The sequence below is a fragment of the Octopus sinensis genome, linkage group LG15, assembly GCF_006345805.1.
Source record: "Octopus sinensis linkage group LG15, ASM634580v1, whole genome shotgun sequence".
Taxonomy (NCBI): Eukaryota; Metazoa; Mollusca; class Cephalopoda; order Octopoda; family Octopodidae; genus Octopus; species Octopus sinensis.
In genome coordinates this window covers 23,828,386-23,848,241 of record NC_043011.1, presented here as the reverse complement: position 1 = coordinate 23,848,241, position 19,856 = coordinate 23,828,386, and the positions used below count along the sequence as shown (strand labels likewise).

At 39.9% G+C, this 19,856-nt stretch overlaps 1 protein-coding gene across 3 annotated transcripts in view; it reads right to left on the bottom strand.

Moving 5' to 3' along the window:
- Window positions 1-6,499: 6,499 nt before the first annotated feature.
- The window catches only part of LOC115219995 (kinesin-like protein KIF23), a 79,794-nt gene continuing 66,437 nt past the window's right edge, over window positions 6,500-19,856 (bottom strand). For 2 of the 3 annotated variants that reach the window (XM_029790297.2, XM_029790298.2), the window contains 3 exons: window positions 11,780-11,919; window positions 9,978-10,159; window positions 6,500-8,199 (listed from right to left, as the gene is read on the bottom strand). In XM_029790297.2, coding sequence (XP_029646157.1) covers window positions 8,175-8,199; window positions 9,978-10,159; window positions 11,780-11,919 — 347 coding nt within the window. In that variant the 3' untranslated portion in view covers window positions 6,500-8,174. The remainder of the gene's footprint in view (window positions 8,200-9,977; window positions 10,160-11,779; window positions 11,920-19,856) is intronic. The other variant, XM_036509549.1, reaches the window with a different exon arrangement.

The window sequence follows — 19,856 nt, the reverse complement described above, 5'->3', positions numbered from 1 at the left end:
GGTAGCTGGCAGGTTTAGGGCCAAGCCTGTGACATGGGGTGACCTCTAGCATTCTTGGCTCCCCCCCGAACCATGTCCCTCCTCCTACCAATTAGGGCAAAGATGGCTATCTAGGGGTGACCTCTAGCATTCTTGCTCCCCCCGAACCATGTCCCTCCTCCTACCAATTGGGGCAAAGATGGCTATCTAGGGGTGACCTCTAGCATTCTTGGCTCCCCCCCGAACCATGTCCCTCCTCCTACCAATTGGGGCAAAGATGGCTATCTAGGGGTGACCTCTAGCATTCTTGGCTCCCCCGAACCATGTCCCTCCTCCTACCAATTGGGGCAAAGATGGCTATCTAGGGGTGACCTCTAGCATTCTTGGCTCCCCCGAACCATGTCCCTCCTCCTACCAATTGGGGCAAAGATGGCTATCTAGGGGTGACCTCTAGCATTCTTGGCTCCCCCGAACCATGTCCCTCCTCCTACCAATTGGGGCAAAGATGGCTATCTAGGGGTGACCTCTAGCATTCTTGACTCCCCCGAACCATGTCCCTCCTCCTACCAATTGGGGCAAAGATGGCTATCTAGGGGTGACCTCTAGCATTCTTGGCTCCCCCGAACCATGTCCCTCCTCCTACCAATTGGGGCAAAGATGGCTATCTAGGGGTGACCTCTAGCATTTTGACTCCCCCGAACCATGTCCCTCCTCCTACCAATTGGGGCAAAAATGGCTATCTAGGGTGACCTCTAGCATTCTTGAACTTCCCCCGAACCATGTCCCTCCTCCTACCAATGGGGGCCAAGATGGCTATCTAGGGGTGACCTCTAGCATTCTTGACCTCCCCCGAACCATGTCCCTCCTCCTACCAATTGGGGCAAAAGATGGATGGCTATCTAGGGGTGACCCTTAGCATTCTTGGCTCCCCCGAACCATGTCCCTCCTCCTACCAACTGGGGGAAAATGGCTATCTAGGGGTGACCTCTAGCATTCTTGCACTCCCCCGAACCATGTCCCTCCTCCTACCAATTGGGGTCAAAGAGGGCTATCTAGGGGTGACCTCTAGCATTCTTGGCTCCCCCGAACCTGTCCCTCCTCCTACCAATTGGGGCAAAGATGGCTATCTAGGGGTGACCTCTAGCATTCTTGGCTCCCCCGAACCATGTCCCTCCTCCTACCAATTGGGGCAAAGATGGCTATCTAGGGTGACCTCTAGCATTCTTGGCTCCCCCGAACCATGTCCCTCCTCCTACCAATTGGGGCAAGATGGCTATCTAGGGGTGACCTCTAGCTTCTTGGCTCCCCCGAACCATGTCCTCCTCCTACCAATTGGGGCAAAGATGGCTATCTAGGGGTGACCTCTAGCATTCTTGGCTCCCCCGAACCATGTCCCTCCTCCTACCAATTGGGGCAAAGATGGCTATCTAGGGGTGACCTCTAGCATTCTTGGCTCCCCCGAACCATGTCCCTCCTCCTACCAATTGGGGCAAAGATGGCTATCTAGGGGTGACCTCTAGCATTCTTGGCTCCCCGCGAACCATGTCCCCCCTCCTACCAATTGGGGCAAAGATGGCTATCTGCAAGCGTAAGCCCGTCAGTCAGAGTAGCTATTCCGGCACATCTCACTCGCCATCCTCCGACGCAACGCCTTTTCAATTTGGTCTGCTGAGTTACAGGAAATTGTACCTTCCATCCCTTGATGTAGTTACTCCCAATAGTCTTTTCTACTATAGGCACAGGCCTGAAACTTTGGTGGGGGTGGGGGAAGGGGTCCACTCGATTACATCAACCTCGGTGTGTAAGTGGTACTTATTTCATAGACCCCGAAAGGATGAAAGCCAAAGTCGACGTCGGCTGAAATTCATACACATATATACACACACATATATAAATATATATACACATATATATATATATGTATATACACACATACATATGCATACACAAATACATATATATACACAAATACACACATACATATGCATACACAAATACACACATATATATGCATACACATATATATGCATACACATGTATACACATACATATGCATACACACGTATACACATACATATGCATACACACACGTATACACATACATGTGCATACACATACATATGCAACACACAGACATATGCATACACACGTATACACATACATATGCATACACACACACATGCATACACACACACACATATATATAATAGATAAATTTCCTCTATTTACATAATATTGAGGTCTCTTTCTTTTGTTATCTTACCGTTTTTACCAATATAGGGGATTGCAGCAAATGGAGGAAAATGTGTTTTCTAAAGACTAGAGAATTTGAAAGTAACCGTCTTCGTCATAGGGACGCCCTTCGTGCAAATTTGAAAGCAATACATCATCAGCAAAATCCACCAAACAATGATTGTGTGTGTCACTGTGGGTTTAAAGCACGAAGCAAAGCTGGGTTAGCTGTCCACTCAAGAAGACATTTTGAACCAACGAATACATGCAGGTGTACCATTTGCGAGAAAGTGTGTAAGACATCTGCTGGATTGAAGGTACACATGCGTGTTACAAGGCTTAGGAATTGTTGAAGGTTATTTACTGAACCCTCATTCATCGTCTTCAATGAGAGAATCCACCATGTACTCTTTTACTTGTTTCAGTCATTTGACTGCGGCCATGCTGGAGCACTACCTTTAATCGAGCAACTCGACCCCGGGACTTGTTCTTTTGTAAGCCCAGTACTTATTCTATCGGTCTCTTTTGCTGAACCGCTAAGTGACGGGGACGTAAACACAGCAGCATCGGTTGTCAAGCAATGCCAGGGGGACAAACACAGACACACAAACACACACATATATATACATATATACAACAGGCTTCTTTCAGTTTCCATCTACCAAATCCACTCACAAGGCTTTGGTCGGCCCGGGGCTATAGCAGAAGACACTTGCCCAAGATGCCACGCAGTGGGACTGAACCCAGAACCATGTGGTTGGTTAGCAAGCTACTTACCACACAGCCACTCCTACGCTATGTATGTATATATATATATATATATATATATATATAAGCATTACATTTGACAGAGTAATTTCAATGTTAAAGGGTTAAAGAAAAACATATAAGAAAAGATGAAGACATAAAAAAATAGAAAAAACTAGATTTATAAGCAAATAGTGTGATTTTATTATTATTGCAACCAATGAATATTAATTTTATACATTGTGGGTTATAATAATAGGGTGTTATCACATGACACTGGGGCATGATATAAAAACATAATGGTGATACATAAAATAAAGAGAGGGAGTAAAAAAAAAAAAAACAAATACACAGAAATATATAAAAGAAAGAGAGTGACAGAACAGAGAGAAAGCTTGATGTAAAAACAGACAAACAAAACAAAATACAGAGTAGTATTGAGAAGGAAAAGAGAATGAGACAAATGAGTGCAAGTAAGAAAGGAGAGAAGAATAGCAAATTACTCAGGAGGAAACAATAAGGAAACAAATTCTTCACATTCATATCCATACATAGAGAGAGGTGGAGGAGGAGAGAGAGAGAGAGAGAGAGAGAGAGGAAGGGAGAGTGAGAGAGAGAACCATCCGGTGACATTCTTAACTGTTGGTGATTAAAAAAAAAGGGAAAAGAGACAAGGATAGGTCGGTAAACAATTGGAACTTTGGCTTCAGGGAGATAACATTATTTGGAAAACATAGTAAAAAGACTATGTGGTGGTGGTGGTGGTGGTGGTGGTAGTGGTGGTGATGGTAGTGGTAGTGGACGGAGGTTTTCCCTGATTAAACAAGATATGTCTAACATCTTATTATTGTGTGGAAGTTAGAGAATATATAAAATATGTACATATTAAATAACAGTCTCTCTCTCTCTCTCTATCCCATCCCATGTTTTTAGTACGTCAACTGCCAAGGGTCATTCTGAAAAACTGATGTTTTACACTTGAGCAGATAGGCTAGATGCACAACTCATCTCTCAGAGAAATGGGGTGTCAGCCTCCTCATTTGTGTCATTATCAGCAATATTCATGCAGGAAAGGGTCAAATTATTATAAAGCAAAACAAAAACAAGGACAATATCTTTGAACAGGGCACACACCAAAACTGAGAGGAAAGGGTATGGATGTAACTGAATATTCATTAATATATCATTATCATTTAGATTTTTTCTAAACCCACCAAATATTAATTTCAAACTTTGGCACAAGGCCAGTAATTTTGGGAAAGGGGATAAGTCAGATACATTGACCCCACTGCTCAATTGCTATTTAATTTATCGACCCTGAAAGGATGAAAGGCAAAGTCAACCTTGGTGGAATCTGAACTCAGGACGTAAGGACGGATGAAATACCACCAAGCATTTCGCCCGACATCTTAACAATTCTGGCAGATCACTGCCTTAGTCCCACCAAATATTATGTAGAAATAATTATCTTCCTTGTAATAACTATAACCAGTAAGACATGGATTTAATTTTATCAAACTTGGAAAAAGACTGGAACTGACAAAGAACTCAGAACATAAAGAGTTGCAACTAAATGGTCGAAAAACTGTTCAATTCTTTTAATATTTCCACTATGCTATTCTTGGTGCTTTCTGACATAGGTACAAGGCTTGAAATTTGAGGGAATAGAATTAGTTGATTTTATTAGTCCCGGCATTTGACTGGTACTTTTATTTTTATCAACTTTCTAAAAGGATAAATAAAAAACAGACAAGTGAAACAAAATACAAAGTAGCATTGAGAAGGAAAAGAGAATGAGTTCAAATAGATAACTTCAGCAGAATTTGAACTCTGAATCTAAAGAACTACAACTAAATACTGCAAGAATCTACAGAACCTTTAACTAAATACAGCAATCCATTGCTCTACCATTGTCAAATAATGTTTTTAATATAACATTAACAAAATTATTTATTTATTTTTGTGTCTTTGGTCAATTAGTGTTATTTCCTATTTGCTTCTACTTAGAAATCAAAGGAAATTACTATTCCCTTCAAACTTTGCTTTTGTGATCTGAACATCTGTCTTGAAACTGACTTATTTTCCATTACATTTCAAATATATACAACGCTGAGTTACTGAAGCAGAATATCGTTATAGCAAATATTCTGCTCAATACCACAGATTTGCTTGTCAGTTGCTTGACCATAAACACTGGAACATGTCCCTTAGTGATTGACAATATGTGCATCTCTGATCATGAGCAAGAGTAGTGGGGGAGTATCATAGCCATGTGTTGAAAGGGTTCTTTAGGGCTTGAATAAATGTAACAAATGCAAAGTTTGAAGAAAATATTAGCTATTTTTCATACTTTCTAGGGGTAAGCAAATAAGAAATAACAGATGCTACCCAAGGACAAAACTTGTGCTACACAGTGTCGTAATTGTTTCAAATTTTGGTACAAGGCTATCAGTTTTAGAGGAAAGAGGTCAATCAATTACAGAGTCTCCAGCACTTGGCTGGTACCTTATTCTATTAACCCCAAAAGGAGGAAAGGTAAAGATGACCTCAGCAGAATTTGAACCCAAGCCAGAAGAAATACCACAAAACATTTTTCCCAACACTAACAATTCCTCCAGCTAGCCACTCTCAACAATAACAATTACTTCTAGTACAAGCACAAGGACTAAAATTTGGTGGGAGAGGATAGTTGACTTCATCGACCCCAGTGCTCAACCGATACTTATTCTATCAACTCTGAAAGGATGAAAAGCAAAGTCAACCTCAGCAGAATTTGAACTCAGAATGTAAAGTCAGAAGAAATAGTCCTAAGCATTTTATCCAGTGTACTAGCAATTCTGCTAGCTACCCACCTTAACAATAATAATATTCCTTTCTGCTAAAGGAACAAGGCCTGAAATTCACAGGGAGGGGAGTAGTCAATTACATCGACCCCAGTGTTCTACTGGTACTTAATTTATCAACCCCAAAAGGATGAAAGACAGAGATGACCTTGGCAGAATTAAAACTCGGAACATAACAACAGGCAAAATACCACTAAGTATTTCACCTGGTATGCTAAAATGATGATGATGATGATGATGATTACAATATCAAGAATTCACTGTCTCGAAACTCAAGAAGAGAAATAATTGGTTTTGATATGGTCTGTTACAAAATAGAGCAGTAAAAGGTTAAATATTCCTGAGCAACATGAAAATGTGCCAGTACACACACACAAACACACACAAATGTAAGAGTGTACATGCACAGGTGCATGAAGATTAAAAAGTTGTGTATTAATTATATCACTGTATCAGAGAATAGGTAAAAATATATCGGACAATAAACTAAACTGACAAACAACTTTCTTCCATTAAAAATCCAAGAAACATGGCTCGCTCCTAATATATATATACGTATTCCCTCTCAATAATAGTTTCAAATTTTGGTACAAGGCCAGCACTTTTGAGAAAGGGGTAAGCTGATTAAATCAACCCCAGTGCTCAACAGGTGCTTATTTTATTGACCCCAAAAGGATGAAAGGCAAAGTCAACCTTGACAGAATTTGAACTCAGAATGTAAAGACGGATGAAATGCCACTAAGAATCTCACCTAGCATGCTAATGATTCTGCCAGCTCGCTGCCTTATAATTCACTGAACATTATATATAGATTTTCCAATGACACCAACACAATACCAAAATGAAATTTCAACAAAAGTAGAAAAGCAATTTATTCCTATACGCATGCATATAAAATGTACTAGGGGTCTTTCAGTTTTTAATTTTCCCTGCTTTTAATAAATTGACAAAGAAAGATGAAATTAGCTACTATAGACTGCATCCAACAGTGGGAGCCTGGTTTAAAAGTTCCTGGGTTTTGAGGGGTGTGGAACCACCTTTTAGCCCCTATTCTTCCCAGGTCTACTCTGACCCAAAGTAGTAGCACCAGCTATGAGTTAAATAGCATGTAACCACCTGGTCCAGAGTGCATTGAAATCATGGGATGCAGCTTGGTGAATGTGAGTTATTTCAGCAGATGAACTTATAGATTCAATGGTAAATATCACTAGATGCTAAGCAGATTAACAGACAACAAACTGTCAAGATCGAACCATTTCAGTAAGTGAAATACTGCTACCATCTGTACTTGTGGCGTGCACAGATGAGGCATTTCAGCTAACAATGAACCACTGTGACTAAAACCCAGGCACAGACATTCATGCTTCATCACTCAAATGGGATGTTTGGCATGGAAGAGTTACAGTGATCTGGGTAACTTAATAAAGATGATGATGTTCAAAATATTTAATTCACATTTATATGTATATCTTAATATTTAACATAAGTTTAATTATGCAAGCTAGATAATAAAAAACCTTATGTGTATATCTTATTAATATTTAATATAAGTTTAATTTATGCAAGTTGGATAATAAAAAGCCTTTTTTTTTATATAATCGATTTAAAGATACAGCATACTGATTCCATTTCTTTAAACAAGTGATAAATTTTGCTTGTTATAGAAATGTGTAGTGATGTAAATCAACACCAGAATATTACAGGTTCATTAAACATAGAAGGAAGAATAATGCAACAATAACTAAAAACCTACCAAATTAAAGCAAAAAAGGAAAAATTTAATCTGGTGTTCTACTGTACATCTTTCCACATTTCTGAATAATATAAAACTATTAACTGGCATTAAAAACTTTCATTACAGGCCAAACATGACATTGACTAAAGACTAAATGTCTACATTTAGTTAATATAAACTTTAATACATACACAATTGGTTTCTTATATATTTCTCTGATTTCTACAGACAGCTAGTGAAGCACATAGCATAATGTGACTGGTCATAAAAAAAAAATACAGTATGCTATATATATATATATATATATGCTATATACAGTGTGTTATATATATATTTACTTGTAGAATTTATCTTCAACAGACATAATATTTACACCAATTTTTTAAGATAATTCAGAAGCATTAATTTAATTTGATTTATATATTTTCTATCAATTTTGTAGTACGTTTTTTTAAGCTGTTATATTACGATACACACACAATCAAGTACACACACACACATACACATACACACAATCGGTTGCACTCATAACTATACTCATAACTATTAGCAGCTTGGCTACCATCACTAATTTCAGTTCTTTAATTCTCCAATGTATATACACAGCACCAGACTCCAAATTCCACGGGGTCGATATTCTATATTTGTGATGGTTTAGGTCTCCTACAAAGACAAATAGAAAAATAAAGGTGACTATTTTTTTTTTCTTTTTTACATATTTCTTTACACAAATAACAAAGCCACATTATATATTTTTTATTATTAAGTTGTTCAGAAGCAAGAGGCGAATGTAAATATCAGACATCACATGGCATTTCTTACTTACATAATTCCTTTAGATTTTAAAAAAATTATCAGCTAGCAGGAAAAACCCTATCCACCTGAATCAGTTTCATATACTGATTGTCATCACTTCAACACTTCCCTGTTCAATGAGTCAGACAGAATTTGTTGAAGTAGACATTCTACGGTTGGATGCCTTTCCTGTTGCCAACTCTCACCTGTTTCAAAGCAAGGTAATATTTCCCCAAGGCCATATGTGTTTTTCATTAACATTGCATGTCAAGACAAGGGTACACTTAGACACATAAACACAATATATATACATAGAGATATATACAGACGTATATACACACGCACGTGTACACACACACATATATACACATATACAGACATACATGCACACACATATATACACACACATACGCATACATATACACATACACATATATACACAAATATATACACACATATATACAATATATACACACACACACAGACCTATATATACACACAATACAAATAATATGACCGTTTAACCTTGTGTAACAGTAATAGTATTACGTCATGTGAATACTTTCATTAAATTCTACATCAAACACCAGGATATAAAAATCACAAAAGAAGAAGACACAGAAAAAGGGGGCCACTAGACTGCAAGGGCACAGAGAGAGAGGGAGGAAGAGAGAGAGATATCTTTTATGTTTTCAATATTATTGTTAATATTGTTATGCAATCTTGTTCATTGTTTGCTGTACTTTTAATTGTTTTTGTAACTTTTTTTTTTGTTTCTTTTGTGGGGTTGGGGTAGATGAAGCTCAACTTGAGTACTTGCACCGCTTAGTCTATTTACTAAATCCTGTTGCATTCTGCCAGCTATGAGGACTACATTGTCTGCATACCTCACATTTTTTATGACCTTACCATTAATTTTGATTTGATGCTTTCAATGAAACCATACACTGTGTCTCTTTATTGTCTTGGAATAAACATTAAAGGGGTACAGAGAAAGGATACAGCCCTAATGGACACATTGTTCAATGTCAAACCAGACTGATAGTCCACAGATGGTTTGAACTACTGGTATAATCAAAACCCAGATACAAAATTGTGAAGCAAATTAGTTAACCACCCAGCTCTATCTGTACTTACAATGTCTTAGTTTCTTATTTATGATAACTGGACACTTTGTGATGATTTTAATTTTAGATTCCAATGCGTTTACTAGTAATTAGAGTAAGGCTTTTGAGCGAGTAGAGGAAAAAACAATTACTATAAATTTGTTACAATCTTTTATGAGTTCTAAACATCCTAATATACAGATTAACAGAGAATTTTCTATGTGGGCTATTGACCTGTTAGAAATAGCAACCAAATTTTCCTCATATCATATATCCTACCTTCTTTAAAAAAAGGCAAAAAGAAAACCACAAACACACTGGACAATATAATCCTGAATATACATAGACATATTGGCAATGGTTATGTGCAATCAGGACTGACTTGGAGCTACACAACGGCAAAAATTAACAACAGAGTTATGACTTTTTTAACGAAACCCGTTTAAATTCACTAATTTAGAAATAGAACAGACATAGGCAACATGTTTTAGTTAAAAAAAAGACCATGTAACCAATGAAGTAAATAAACGCAAAACTTACTTATGTCCATCAATAGCATAGCCACATCGTACGTCAGTATCAGTCCAGTCACTGCCAGGACGAGTATGTTGGTTAGGCGGACTATGCCTCTTCTTGCCATTGCCAGGATTTCCACGTCTTACCATTTCTACTTCATTAAAAACCATTGTGCAACCTCCAGTAGCTGTGGGAAGAACATTGCCCTAAAGTGAAAAAAAAAAAAAAAAAAAAAGAGAGTGTGATTGCATTGAAGGAAACCATTGATTTATTTGTAAAAATGAAAGATGAATTCCCAAAGATCTCCCTTCCCAACTTTGTTTCAGTAAAAGTTTCATTAGTCAATTTTCACACACAGATTTAGTAAAATTTCATTTAGGAAATTTTAACAAATAAATTTAGTATGAACAAATCTCTGAATTTAGAAAAATTATATTTTTTATGGGTGAGTTATCCTGATCCTGTGGAAGTGGCTGGCTTAATGGTTAGGTTGTTGCACTCATAATCATAAGGTTGTGGTTTCGATTCCTGGACCAGGCAATGCATTGTGTTCTGTTCTTGGCATAAATGAGTAATCCTGCACTGGTGTCCAATCCAAGGGCAGAATGTATATACCTCAGAAACTAGCCTTATGAGTCAATGGCTCAGAACAGATCTTTGCTCCCCACCCCTTTCTTTAAATTCAGATCCTATCAACAAACTGTTCATCTCAAGTTAAACTGTATTAAATAACTAGCAGTATCGCCCGGCGTTGCTCAGGTTTGTAAGGGAAATAACTATATAAGCATTTTTAGAGAGTTACTTCCCTTATATAACCTGAGCCAAAATCATTAAAAATGCAGAAAAATTATGGTAAATTTTTTTTTAAATCGTAGATTCATCGTAGCCATGCGCTAATACCCAGCAGGGCTCGATATGAATGACGACTATAAGATACCCACTTTTGGTTAAACTGCACCGCAAAATGTGGGAGTAGTTAGGAATCTAAATCGGAGGAGACAGAGTCTGACACACACAACTTCAATTTTATATATAAAGATATACAATTAAAAATTCTATAGATAAAAACGTTTGGTGGCATTTCTTCCAGCTCTATGTTCTGTGTTCAAATCCTACTGGAACCAACTTTGCCCTTCATCCTTTTGGGGTCAATGCCATTGATTTATTTTCACAACTAAAACTGCTGGCCTCATGCCAAAATTGGGAAGAATTATTACATGGTAACACTGTCCACTGTAGCAGCAACAAGCAAAAGAGTTAGCACTTGCAGTATATGGAGTAGGGGCAAGAAGAGTAAAATGTATCTTGATCAAAATCAAATAAATATGAAATTTTACCAATTCTTTAATAAAATGCACCCCAAGTACACACTATAAAGTGGAAAGTGTATGAGTGAAAACAACATAGGGTTGAAAGGAGAGAGGACTCTTATGACAAGGAAATGACAACCTGGTGCTATACTAGAACACACCCAGTTACACACTGTGAAGTGGTTGACAACCAACCAAAACATAAAATGCATAAGCAAAAAAGTGGTCCTCTAACACGTCTTAAGGGTAATAACTCCAAATGAGAACTGACAACCTAACCAACCCCATACCAGTGGAAAAAGCAAATGTAAGATGATGATAATGAGGATGAAGAGAACAAAATATATGCATGCACACATGCACACACGCATGCACAAAGTTCTTTCAACAAATAACCCAAGCCGTAAAGTATTTTACCTATGCCATCACTAAAAGTCAGGTTCAATCAGAGAGAAATACCAAGTGTAAAGAATTATCGTTTTGAGGTGCAAAAAGAATGAGGCAAAGAAATGTCACCTTATATAATTTAGTACGCATTTCTCCATCTGATCCCAACTCTTGATGGTTAAGGCAATACTTGGATACCTCTTTAGTGTCCTTCTCAGTCAATTTAGTCACCGATCGTTTTTTCTTCAGCTTTGGTTGAAAGAGGGTACCTACAATGAGTACAACAAAGAACAATTATTTTGACTTTTTTTTTTTTCACCTAAGGACTTCATTATGTCAACAAAAGACATACTACAACAGTTTCTCAAAAATAGTAATACTCCCCACTTTAAAAACACTTGTCTTCATTCAACAAACTAACAACAGAGATAAACTTATTCTTTTACTTGTCGCAGTCATATGACTGCGACCATACTGGAGCACCACCTTTCGTCAAAGAAATCGACCCCAGGACTTATTCTTTGTAAGCCTAGTGCTTATTCGATAGGTCTCTTTTGCTGAACTGATAAGTTACAGGGACATAAACACACCAACATCAGTTGTCAAACGATGGGGGTTAGGACAGAGACACAAACACAAATGTGTGTGTATGTACATATACACACACACACACACACACACACACACACGCACAAACACACACGACTGGTTTCTTTCAGTTTCTGTCTACCAAGGATATAGTAGAACGCACTTGCACAAGGTGCCATGCAGTGGGACTGAACCTGGAACCATGTGGTCAGGAAGCAAGTTCCATACCACACAGCTGTGCCGGTGCCTGTAAAGACAACTAATGTGGAAGTTCATATTCCTCAGGGGAAAAAAATGGAATTAAGAGGAAGCAAATGAGACTTAATCCCTTGGCATTCAGATTACTGTCAAATGCTTATTTATTCACATCGTTTTGAATTAATTATGCATTATTTCACAGCTTCAAAATTCCAGAGAAGTGATTGCTTATTTTTAGACTAACATTGTAGGGTTGGTGTAAGAGGCTGGATCTGGCCTGTTTTTACAAAAAACAAGTGGTATATTTTGGCCAGATATGGTCGGTTTAAATGTTTAAGAGCTAAAAGAGTGTGGACAGAAAATTGTGAAACAATTTCTTTTATCATTTATTTGTTTAAAAGTCCTTGGACTGCAGCCATCCTGCAACACCAACTTGAAGGATTCAGTTAAACAAATCAACCGCAGTAGTTTGTTTTTTTTTTGTTTTTGTTTTTTTGAGTCTGGTATTCTTTCGATGCCTTTTGCTGAACTTACTAAGTTACAGGGATATAAACTAACATACGTCATAAAGCAGTGGAGGAGAACAAACACAAAGATACAGATATATACATATATATATATACACACACACATACAACAGGCTTCTTCCAGTTTCCATCTACCAAATCCACTCACTAAGTTTTGTTTGGTCCAAGGCTATAATGGAAGACACTTGTCCAAGGTGGCATGATCCTAAGATCACATAGTTGGGAAGCAAGCTTCTTAACCACACAGCCATGCTACTAACTCTAAAAACCGATTCAAAATTTAAATCTATTTTTGACAGAGGAATCTTTATTAATTGAATATCCAAAGTTACAGAATGTGTCTTGCATTTAATCTCTTATTCTTTAGAGAAGAACTTGAAAACACAGAGACAACCTGAAAAATTCTACACAATTATAGGCGTAGGAGTAACTGTGTGGTAAGTAGCTTGCTTACCAATCACATGGTTCCAGGTTCAGTCCCACTGTGTGGAACCTTGGGCAAGTGTCTTCTACTATAGCCTCGGGCTGACTAAAGCCTTGCGAGTGGATTTGGTAGACGGAAACTGAAAGAAGCCCATCGTATATATGTATATGTACATATGTGTGTGTATTTGTGTGTCTTTGTTTGTCCCCCTAACATCGCTTGACAACCAATGCTGATGTGTTTACGTCCCCGTAACTTAGCAGTTCGGCAAATAAGACTGATAGAATAAGTACTAGGCTTACAAAGAATAAGTTCTGGGGTTGCAGTTTCAAAGCAAAGAAAATATTTTGACACAAATGGAATTTAAATGTTGAAGTGAAACTAATAATTTTTGTGTGTTCTTGAATGGCTTACAAACATCTTCCACACTGCAATCTTTCTATTGTCAACAGGACATTTTTTATACTACGACGACATCACATTTTGTGTATGACTGCATCTATCTGTGAGTGTATGTGTGTGATTGTATGAGAGTGTATATGTATCAGTGTGTCTTTCCCTGTTAGGTTTATTATTAAATACACTATATGTATGTGAGGGCTGGTCAGTGTCAATACGAAATTTTATTTTCATTTCCATTTAAACAATATAACATTTCATAGAGATAATCTTTCTATTGTCAACAGGACATTTTATATCTCAACGACAACAGCATCACATTTTGTATATGACTGTATCTGTTTGTGAGAGTATTTGTGTAAGTGTATTAAGTGTATGAGTGTGTGTGTCTTTCCGCGTTAGGTACTTTATTAAACACACACACATCTACACATACACATACAAATGTGAAGACTGACATATATGAATGTATGTTTGTGCATCTATCTTACTATATGTATGTGAGGGCTGGCCTATCATCATCATCATCATCGTTTAACGTCTGTTCTCCATGCTAGCATGGGTTGGACGGTCAAACTTTCATTTCAATTAAAACAATATAACATTTCATAGAGATAATCTTTCTATTCTCAACAGGACATTTTATAACACAACGTCACATTTTGTATATGGCTGTATCTGTCTGTGAGTGTATGTATGTGTGTGTCTCAGCTTGTGTCTTTCCGTGTTAGGTACGTTATTAACACACACACACACCCATAAACATATGTAACGACTGACATATGTAAATGTATGTCTCTGTGTTGCTATCTTAGTACATGCACGTATGTCAGTCACATTCTATACCACAACTAAGACGACGTCACATTTCGTATATGAGTGTATACCTGTCTGTGAGTGTGTGTGTTTCTGTGTTACGTACATTATTAAACACACACATAAATATACATGTGTCAACTGACATGCCTGAATGTATGAGTTCTAGACGTGACACTTGAAAAAAAAAAAACGAGGTGGCAAGGTCCAAGGTATTTATAATACATATTTACTGTTCCATTACCAGTTAATAATTATCACAGCAGTTGCAAGGTATTTACAATTACATATTTACCCTATATATAATTCTTATATAATTATATATCCTATATATAATTCTTGATCTCTGTATTATTGAGGCATTTACCATTAAATTAGCAGTTCCATACATGTGCTTCTAATTCGTTCATTTGCTTATATTTTATTAATTTACACTGCATAAAAAAATACAGACATACTAAAATACATACCATGCGGTATTTCTTCAAGTATTTCATTACTACATATTCTCATGTGATGGTATAGCCTCACTCTATGTTTCTTATTCTACAGTCATACCAGCAATCCAATGTCAACCCTTCACCTTTTGCAACATTTCAACAGTTCTCTTCCCCGTTGCCGTCCCCCATTGCAGCCCATTTCCAGAATATACCCATTTACGTACAATATCTCCATTACACCTCCATTCATTTGACAGTCAACCATACAATGGGTCATATTAGACACCACACTGACTGCCTCAAAGGCAAGTATATCCACATGACAGCTTTTCAGTGGGTTCAAAAATTACATACTCCTCCACTCCCAATTTTCCATGATAGGTTAGGGCATGGAATCCTCCAAACGGACGCATTAGATACTGTTTAGTCGAATTAGACCATCATTTACTCCACAAATGTTTTGTCAATGCTGCACTTTCCCATATCACCTGTTTCAACTGTAATATATATGTGTGTGTGTGTGTATATATATATGCACCACCAACTCGTCTGCACCACCATCCGTACGTGGCCGTTGCCAGCCTCGCCTGGCCCCTGTGCCGGTGGCATGTAAAAAGCATCATCCGTCCGTGGCCGTTTGCCGGCTCCGTCTGGCACCTGTGCGGGTGGCACGTAAAAAGCACCCACTACACTCACGGAGTGGTTGGCGTTAGGAAGGGCATCCAGCCGTAGAAACACTGCCAGATCAGACTGGGCCTGATGCAGCCTTCTGGCTTCACAGACCCCAGTTGAACCGTCCAACCCATGCTAGCATGGAAAGCGGACGCTAAATGATGATGATGATGATGAGATATATATATATACATATATATATATACACTTGCGTCAGAAATTAATTAGCACTTCTCAAATTTCTACATTAAATAAGTTAAATCAATTAACCTATGAGCTGTTCAAAACGTCTTACGCGATGAGAAAACTTAGTATGGTGTGATTTCGGTCCTTGCGAGGCGCTACCTATATCTATTAAACAAAGGAAGATTTGTCTGCATCCGCACTCCAAGTTGTTGTTGCACTGCTATGTCAACATCATAAGGCTGTAGACTCTCAAACTGCTCTGCAAACAAAGTTACGTCATCGTTCTGCGCAACAGTGAACTCGCAACAAAGCAATAGTTCGAGATATGGCCACTAGGTGACAGCACATACCTTGAGTGAAGAGCAAATCAAGGGTGCTAATTAATTTCTGACGGTAGTGTATATAGTTAATCCAAACAAGAAAACACAAAAAAAAAAAAAAACACAACAACGCGAGGACGTGGAACAAATAAAGTATTATTGGACGCTCAGGAAAGAAGGGAAGAAGGAGGGTTTAACGTTTCGAGCGGAGCTCTTCGTCGGAAACATAGGAGAAGGAAAGATCCCGAGAAGGGAGGACAGAGGAGAAAAAAAAAAAAACGCCAATGGTACTCACGAGGTCACATACTGAAAGACCGGAAGTAGAAAGGTGGAAGAATAATGTTTTTTAAAGACAGGAGAGTTTTCAAAGACAGTATGGCAAAGACAAGGAAAGTGAGAGGGGGAATGTGTGTGGATGTGTGCGTGCACGGAGGTCTGCGTGTGCGCGTGTGTGTGTGTGTGCAATGATGACACGTGTGTGTGTGCGTGTGTGTCTATGGCGAACAACTGGCTAGTAGCTGGCCAGTATGTGAGAATAAGGAGTGGTGTTTTTTGTCACAGGTCAAAAACAAAGAGGTATGTGTGTGTGCGTGTATGTATATGTATCGTGTGTGTTTTGTTTGTAGTGTATATGTGTGTGTATGCATAGAGTTTGGGTGTGTGGCGAGTAACTGTGCTTAACTAAGTGTATGTGTGCGTATGTGTGTGTGTATCTGTGCTTATGTGTGTACGTATGTGTATGTGTGCGTGCGTGTGTAGGTATATATTGTGTGTATGTATGTGTCGGTGTGTATGTGAATTTGTGTGTCTTTGTACGTGTGTATGTGTGTGCGTGTATTGTATATATATATATGTAAATGTGTGTGCGTGTGTGTGTATGTGCGTGCGAGTGAATGTATGTATATATGTGCGTGTGTGTACAAATGTAGAGGTTTATATGTGTGTTTATGTGTTTATATGTGTGTGTATATATGTATGCAAGCACACACTTTATAATTGAAAGATTGATGGAAAAAAATTGGTGTGGGTGTATGTGAATTCACAGGCACACATACACACACTGACGCACGCCTGCAATACAGCCAACTCCGTATGCATGTATGTATGTGTGTGTGTGTGTGTGTGTGTATGTATGTATCTATGTGTGTGTGTATGTACGTATGTATGTGTATGTGTGTATGTATGTGTGCGTATGTATGTATGTATGTATGTATGTGTGTGTACATATTTATGTGTGTGAATGTATGCGTGTGTGTGTGGGTTTTACTGGAGTTGTGTGGGCGTAATGTACATGCGCATGCTTGCGTGCACCTACGTGTGTGTATCTCTGCTAGGTGTTTATAAGAGTGTGCGTATCTGTATGAGTATTGTTTGTTTGTGCCTGTGCACGGGCATGTGTGCATGCGCGTGGGGGGGGTATAGGTGTGGAAGTATGTGTGCGTACATGTGCATGTAGGTTGTATGTGTGTGGTGTGTTGGAAGTAGGTGTGTTCATGGATACGTGAGTATGTGTGTGTGTTTCTGTATAAGGACAAAATATTTTAAAACAAAAAAAAAAGTTGCTAGTGGGGAGAGGTGGAGCGCAGTAGGAGGGGGCTGTGTTGAGTTCGTGTGGGGTATTGGTCTGTAAAGTGAAAATGAAACGTTGCTGCAACTGAAGCCTGGATTGTGGAGGACTGTTGTGTGGGGCGAGACCAAACACAGAGATGTCATCGGGGGAATGGCTGGCCGAGCGGAAGTGACGTGCGACGGGAGAATTGGACCGTAGACGAACATCCCTTAGATGTTCGGCGAATCGGTCTGACAACCAGCGTCCCGTCTGTCCTACATACAGCATTCCGCAGAGGTTGCATTTAATGCAGTATATGAGACCAGACGAAGTACACGTAAAAGAATGCCTGATACGTACAGTACGCTGGTTGGAACCGGTGACAGCAGTGGTGTTGGTGATGAAGGGACAGGTGTTGCAGCGGGATCTGGAGCACGGGAAGGATCCGTGTGGGGCTGAAGGGGAAGAAGAGAGGGTGCTACAGACCAGGAGGTCACGTAGATTCCGGGCTCGTTTGAAGGACAGGGTGGGTTGGGGAAAATGGGGCGGGTCGTGGGATCGAGCTGGAGACGACGGAAGGCACGTAGTATCTTCCGACGAAGGGGTAGAGTAGAGGGGTGGAAAAGGAGGAGAAAGGGGGTGCAGTTGGGGGTGGGTGAGAGGAAGGAGAAAGGGTGGTGGTGCGGGCGAGGGTGTTCAAGACCAGGGTAGGTGGGTATCCTCGATGCCTGAACAGGCAGGCCAGGTATTGACACTGGGTCTCGAAATCCTGGTCGCAGCTGCACAAGCGTCAGAGGCGGAGGAACTGGGAGTAGGGGATGGCCCGATTGGTGTGGAAGGGATGGGAGGAGGAGAAGTTGAGATAGAGGTGGGAATCCGTGGGTTTGAAGAAGGTGGAGGTGGTGAGAGAGTGGGAGGGGTGGTCGATGCTGAGAGAGATATCAAGGAAGTTAACAGAGGTATTGGGGATGGTGGAAGTGAATTGTAGAGAGGGGTGGAAGTTAGAGAGGAAAGAGATGAAGTGGCAGAGTTGTTCACGGGAAAGGGAGGTGGCGCCTATGCAGTCGTCTATGTAGCGACCGTATAGTTCTGGGGTTGGGACGACAGTCGAGGAAGTGTTGGAGGGCTAAGAGACCGTCGTTGTGGGGAATTACCGTATACAGGGATTTTATGTCTAAGGTGAAGAGGAGGTATGAGGGACTGGAAGGGAAGGAAAAGGAATTGAAGAGACAGAGGGCGTGGTTGGTGTCATGTATGTGGGATGGGAGCGCTGCGACTAAAGGGGACAGGATGCGGTCGAGGTATAGGGAAAGGTGTTCAGTGGGGCAATTACAGGCGGAAACGATGGGGCGGCCAGGGTTATTGGGTTTATGATGGGAAGGAAATAGATGGTGGAGGTGTGGGTTGTGCGGACGATGAGGTTGGTGGCGGTGGGGGGGAGAGCAGAAGAGGAGATGAGGTTGTGGATGGTGGAGGACACTCGCTGTTGGTAGGAAGAGGTAGGACCGGAGGGGAGGAGGCAATAGAAGAGGGGATTTTGAAGCTGGCTGAGCACTTCCTCCTTGTATAGATCTGCGCGCCACACCACCACTGCTCCACCTTTGTCCGCCGGTTTGATGACAATGTCATTGCGGGGACGGAGGTGGCGAAGGGCAATCAATTCAGCCCGAGTGAGGTTGTCTCGGAGAGATCTTTTTTTTAAAGTTAAACTGGTTGACCAACGCGTTGCAATCGTTCACGAACAAATCTAGGCTACTGAATTGGCGCCGCCCATCCAACTGGTCGCCACCCCAGCTCCAAAAACCAATCCTGATTGTCATGACGCTGCGGGGACGCATGGAAGAATGCGCAAAGTTTGAGGCGGCGCAGGAACTGGTTGATGTCGGTCCGAGTCTCAAATTCGTCAGTGGTGCATGAGAGGCGTGAAGCAGAGTCCCTTACAGAGAGAGAGCTCTCAGCAGCGGAGAGGGGGAAATTGGGGGGTATAGTGACAACAGTGCGAGGAAGCGGGGGGGTGGGATGAGTGGGATCAAGAAGAAGGGGTGCAGAGGTGTGGGGAGGAGGGTTGGGGTGGTTGGGTGAAGATG